General features: G+C 38.6%; 1 protein-coding gene across 1 annotated transcript; it reads right to left on the reverse strand.

The window, feature by feature from the left end:
• Positions 1 to 711: 711 nt before the first annotated feature.
• LOC118774506 (mesenteric estrogen-dependent adipogenesis protein-like) lies at positions 712 to 2,514 on the reverse strand. Its single transcript, XM_036523851.1, has 5 exons — positions 2,249 to 2,514; positions 2,030 to 2,163; positions 1,414 to 1,529; positions 841 to 1,011; positions 712 to 726 (listed from the first exon to the last, which is right to left on the reverse strand). Exons 1-5 carry the CDS (start codon positions 2,449 to 2,451, stop codon positions 712 to 714), a joined length of 639 nt encoding a protein of 212 aa, XP_036379744.1. The 5' UTR covers positions 2,452 to 2,514.
• Between the last annotated feature and the right edge of the window lie 3,633 nt (positions 2,515 to 6,147).

The following is a 6,147-nucleotide window of genomic DNA, read 5'->3' on the forward strand; positions in this document are numbered from 1 at the left end:
TGCACAAACTGATGCAAAAGTCAATCCTGGCCAACCAGGGAGCCTTGAGCATGGACATGCAAAAATTCAACTGTGAGAAGCATCAGGGCTTTACAGCTTCAGCTTATTAAAAATGAAAGGAGCCACTCTTCACAAACCCCCATTCAAATAACATTTAAATGTCACCCTACTGGACGTCACCACCTAGACACTCCCAAACCCAAACAAACAGGACCCACCTATTTAACATACTCATCTCAGTTTCACCTCTGTGGTAAAGCAGGCAAATAATGCAACCATACTCCAAACAGTTCAAACATCAGTATCATTGGAAGGCACCTGGGTGGTTCTACCACCGAATCATGCAAGACCATCTGCATATAATTTTCTATTTTTTCCCATTGATTCTGAGATGGGTTGCAATATGCTCTGTGTGGGATGCAATACACTCTGTGCTATGCCTAAAACTTCTACAACAGTGTGTGGCTGTCTAAATTTACTAAATTACTTCAGTGAAGTAGTAAATCCAGTGGAAAAAATACCCATTTGCTGTCACTCAAACACACAAAGCAATGTCCCTTAAAAAGTACAATATTGACCCCATGGCGCCACCCTGTGGCGTCACTTCAGGTAGGAACACAGTTCCCTCTGTTTCATTTCACTGACATCAATTGGTTGAAGCATTCTTCAACCTTTTTTGACGATTATAATTCTGAAGAGTTTTCTCTTTCCTCATCTTCCACAAATCTGCAGGGGGAGAGGGTTCTTAGTGTCAGTAACTGTTTCATATGATAAGCTTTTGTTAGACCACAATCAGTCAGGCTGAATCTGACGTTAGAAAGAGGTAAATCCTCCCTTTACCTTGAACTGGCGTTTGCTGAAGCCGAGCCAGTATGGGAAATCAAACAGCGAATCGGAGTGATAGTTCAGGACGAAGGAAGTGTCCTTCCAAAATGGCTTCACTTTCCGCCCGTCCACAAGTATGTGAAAGTTGTCTCCCATCCAGTTCTGCAGCACCTCACTCAGGTCGATCTGCAAGATCACGCCGAGGTGAGCAGCGCGTGGGTGGGGACAAGTAGAATATAAGGAGAAAGAATTCACACTCATTGCTTTACCGTAAACCTTAGCACTGGATTCAACAATACCAAAGACGTTTCTTCCCCTGCCTTATACATTTTCACTAGTCCCTGTTCAGTAACGAAAAGGGGACAAATGGTAGCCAATTCCATAACATGTTAACATGCAAGACAAAACAATCAATGATAACTTAGACAGTAGGTATTTTAGCGAATGCAGGCCTACATAATTTTCTTACTTAAATGTGGACGCTACATATAAAAAGTTCTGGTTGGTATGCCAATCTTCTTCTAGCGTCGGAAAACAAACTTCTAACATTCTAAGTGGTGTACACAAATGTGGTAAGCATGCACCTACATCCACTGTGTAGCTCTCCCCAGCCACAGAGGATATAGTCTGGTCCAGTCCTCTCTCTATCTCCCACTTGATAACAGGGTTACTCCCGTTGATGACCACGATGTACTGCTGAAGCACTGAAACAGAGCATACAAGGTCATCTTCAAACGTCTCTTCCAATTACAAATGAAAACCACAAGATGAAAAAGGCTAAATTCAACAATAAAAGTGGATTACAATACCAAACCATAATATGTTGCTTGTTCAGCATCAAATCGTCTTAAATACGTTGATTATATGAAGGAAGCCTAGTAATATTTAGATTATATTACATTACTGGCATTTAGCAGACGCTCTGATCCAGAGCGACTTACAGTCAATTACAGGTTTTTATGTTATCCATATATACAGCTGGATATTTATTAAGGCCTTTGTGAGTTAAGTACCTTGCCCAAGGGTACAGCAGCAGTGTCCCCGTGGGGTATCGTCCTGCTCCTTAACCACTATGCTACCCTGCCGATTTAGATATTAATTACATTCATTCATGTAATGACAATGAGTGGAAGAGAGAAAAATCAATGCGCAACCTATTACAGTAGAATGAAATGCACGTGAGGTAGGTTACATGTCTGGCTACCTTTTGCTGCTTTCTCTGCCTTCTTTGACCATGCAGAATTGTCTTCGTAAGCTGAGACCAGGACACAAATGCGTTGCGACGTTAGGCTTCGTCGTACGTGCATGTAATCTCTCAGGGTATGGATTTTGATTTCCCTACAAGAAAACAATGACAAGATGATGACTTTCGAAAGCAAACATAATGGTACTAAGTAAGCAGATATTTCTGTTTCAAACTTACCGTCCTGGTGAATCCTGGAAGATAACTTTCCCTTTTGCACTTTTGATTTCGTCTATGAACACGCAACAACTGTGGGAGTCGTATTTAACAAATCTGTATCCCGTCCCGCGGACCTCCACCGTGAAATCATCAGGAGGGTTCCTCAAAAAGTCCTCCAGCTCAATAACGTCAATGACAAACTGTGAATCTTTGTCACCCGACATGACTATTTCATAGTCTCTTTCCTCACAACTCCAACAACAGGAATGTTACGCTGTCTGAGCTTTCGCCACTCTTGCTTTTCTACTGTCAGACGTGTACACGTCCTCCCACGTGACGCGGAGATATGCTTGACTGCACGGTGACACGGAACCAGAAAGCGAGGCTTTGTTAGTGGTATTTTTGCCTAATGAACAATAATAAAAGCTATGCAACAGGTTTATTTGTTAAGAATGATTGCGGGAAATTGTTGCACCTGTGGGGAAATTACTAAATTGGGACACTGCAATTTCATTGCACAATATTACAAGCACGTGTACAAATAAAACGAGTCATATCTCCAAACCTGATCCCATTTTATTTCGTTTTATCCACTTTAATTTATTTTTCACCAAAATTCCAAATAGATTGTTGGAACATTAACGTGATCATTGTTTTACTTTTCTCAAAGTACTTATGATTTGTTTGAGTTAAATGTTATATTGTAAATCAAAAGAAGAAGACCAGTACAGGCTTACTTACAGGAGTCTGCAGAAAAATTATTTTTAAATACACAAGCAAATATTAAAGGTACCATGGTACAACTGAGAAGCAATGCACATTCGTCATTTTAAGTGGCTTTCTTAAGGTGCAGTGAGACATAAGTCATTCACTGTTTAAACAAGGGTTATGTTATAACACATGCTTAAAATAGCATATACCCCGTAGCAAGGGTAGCCATGTTGTTTTCTAGTATTTGATGTATTGAAAAGAAATTAAAAAAGGAACACTATACACCGACTTGCATTTTGTATTCAGGTTGATGTACTTGATTATATGTTTTAATAGCCTTATCCAGGCGTCCACAAAATAATGCAATTAATAACTTCAATTTCTCAAAACCTTCCTAATTTGTCATGTTAACAGTATGTTTTGCTCTCAGATGGGGTTGTAAATTAAGTATTTAAAAGACCTTCACATCAATCTTGCAGCCAATGTCACAATAGCTTAAAGTTACAGGACAACACCTGCTGTGTATGATAACACTGTAGTATCAATCCATAATACAAACTTTATTTCGCAGAACACAGTTTGTGAGGAATGTGTCTTATTATAAAAGCTCAGTTTCATCTGTTTTTTATATAACACACAATATATTGGTGTGTTGCATTGTGTAATATTCATGTGCTGACTGTAAAGATATCTTGGCTAGATCTTCTTGAAGGGAGATTCTTTTTATCTTAATGGGCTTCCTGGTTAAAGGAAGGAAATGAATTTAGGAAATAAAAGAAATACATCTTCTTATGAATCTATCTCAGTGAACCAGTGGTTCTCTTCATTATTCCACATAAACACCTTGGCACTGCACACTCTAAAACACAAGTAAGCTTTTTTGAGGTGGATGTTGGATGCCCTGCATGCTGAGCAGATAAAAGTTGTGTTTTTGAAATCTGTTTGGATTATGAGTTAACCAACATTCTTTCATCATATCCATTCATGTGAAGCCTTGTTGACGCATATTTCAGCACAGATTGCCAAGAGTTTGATTTCCAAGTCACCAGATTGGCTGTGCCTATTCACACGTATGTTAAAACAAATTTGATCGTGGAAAAAACCATCTAACCTAGTTTTTTGTAAACAATGGGAAATGTAGTAATACTGCAATACTATACACTTTTCTTGGGCATCGTGAGTAAATGGTCCTTGACTTAATGAAGAATCACTGATCCCTGACAACTTAATAAATATATGTTCATATTCTGTTTGTTTTTTTTTACATAATTTAAATTGTTGCTGGGCTGAGTGAAAATCCCTGGGTTTAAGCCCCACGGCCATGTACAAAATATATTCACAAGGAGCAGAACACTTTCTTGAATGTGATGTAAATTAATGGCCAATAAAGCAGATGCCTGCGTGGCATGTAGGGCAGGTAGGGACACCTGCAATCCTATGGAAGTGTGCACATGCCCTGGTTAAGTAAGATTTCAATCTTTAAGAGCAGTTTTTGTTAATATTACAGCAGAAATGCATCGTTAATTCACATTTTATGGCCTTCAGATAAAGCTGTTTACCTCTCTGCCTAGTTTAACTATTCCTTTCTCTTTTCTGTGTTTTTTTTTCCAACTATCATCTAGTTTTGCCTTTCCCTAGCCTTGTTTTGTACCATGTACATTAGGCAAATTCTCCACTTTGTATGGTACAAAATTAAAAACTCAAAAAAAAAACAACAAAAAAAAAAACAAACAAACAGTGCCAAGGGGCCTTTTAAATTAAGTTGTGAGAGTGTTTAGGACAGGATTGGATGTTGGGGTTCAGTCTATTCCACATGTTTCCTTGCGATTGGCATGACACAGCAACATATCAATCCATGCCATTTGGTCCATGCTTGAAAAGCTAAGGACTCAGGTCTAAAACATTCAAATTTCTAGGAGCATTGTTTTGTTTTTATTTTTACTCCTTATATATCTGATGGTGTCTTATATATATCTGGTGTTTGACAGGGCAGATCAATTTACCTGTCCACAGTGAACAAAATGCAGTGAAGAGTGGGTCATGTTTTTAGTTACCCTTTCCAGTAATTCCTGAAGCAACAAATTACTGCATGTGTGCATTACTGAGTAAATATTGTAGGACTACGAGGGTTAGTTTTCATTTTTTGCCATGGATGTCAATGAAATGCATTGGCTTTTGGGGCCTAGAGTGTTAGGGCATTGTCAGTGCGTCATAATGGTTAAAAAGCTCCTGCCATTTCAACATTTGTTTTTCACAAGGACAGGAGGAATCATAGGCATTTTTTTTTGGAATGAATCAACTGCCAAAACATAGCAATATGGAATATCATGGCAATAAGACCAATCCTCTTTCAAAACATGTTGTGGTTATAAAAGAATTAAAACAAGTGTCGTTCACAAAATGGAGCAGTCTTCACTTGGAAAGTTCACTTGGAATTCATTCGCACAAAGCAGAATGTTAAAAGAGACTCGACTAACGACAAACTTAAAACACGACCAACCAAAGTGACAGCATTCCTGACAGAAGAAATGTAGAAAGCAAACACTGCTAGACAATGTGATAACCTGTCTGACGTGTTGCAGAAACATTGTTTGAACATTATCTTTGATAGAGTGCTGTATGGCAGGGGGTAGGGAGGTATCACCTGAAAAGAACCTCCACCCTCCCACTGCTGATAGGTAAAGAGATGTAATGTGCAGTGTGACACTTGAACTGTTATCTTAGTTGTTTTAGTTGTGAGTCACTCTCTCGGTTTTTGTAACAGTCAAGGGCGTAGCCTCAAAGTTTGTTAGATGTATCTGTTTTTTTCTTGTCCATGTTTTTCAGTCCTTTTGTCATTTAATTCATTCTTGGCTCTTTTACGATAGCTCTCACAAACCCATGTTTAAAAAACAAGTCTAGATCCAAGGAAATTCTGAAATATAAAAAAATATGCAATGGCGTAGTTCCTAAGCCGTGCATGTTGCATTGACTTAGATGTTGATCTAGGCACGCACTTGTGTTCTCAGCAATATGTTTGGCACTGACACATGTTCATATGTGGTTAGTGGTGTCGTGTTGTCGTGTTCATGCTACTTTATTAGATGCACTGAGTAAGTTGCTTTGGATAAAAGCATCTGCTAAATGACGATAATGATATGTAATGTGATGGTTTTATCCACATCATAGTAAAGAAACCTCTATGAAACATATTTGGTGTCTCTCATCAA

This window comes from Megalops cyprinoides, chromosome 3, assembly GCF_013368585.1.
Source record: "Megalops cyprinoides isolate fMegCyp1 chromosome 3, fMegCyp1.pri, whole genome shotgun sequence".
NCBI lineage: Eukaryota > Metazoa > Chordata > Actinopteri > Elopiformes > Megalopidae > Megalops > Megalops cyprinoides.

What these genes read in the sequence shown, in the direction of transcription:
- LOC118774506 (XM_036523851.1), bottom strand. Translation starts at nt 2,451, where the DNA reads ATGTCGGGTGACAAAGATTCACAGTTTGTCATTGACGTTATTGAGCTG. An exon ending in TTCCAGGATTCACCAGGACG is followed by an intron (nt 2,164 to 2,248) that starts GTAAGTTTGAAA and finishes GTTTTCTTGTAG; the next exon opens with GGAAATCAAAATCCATACCC. An exon ending in GGGAGAGCTACACAGTGGAT is followed by an intron (nt 1,012 to 1,413) that starts GTAGGTGCATGC and finishes GTGATCTTGCAG; the next exon opens with ATCGACCTGAGTGAGGTGCT.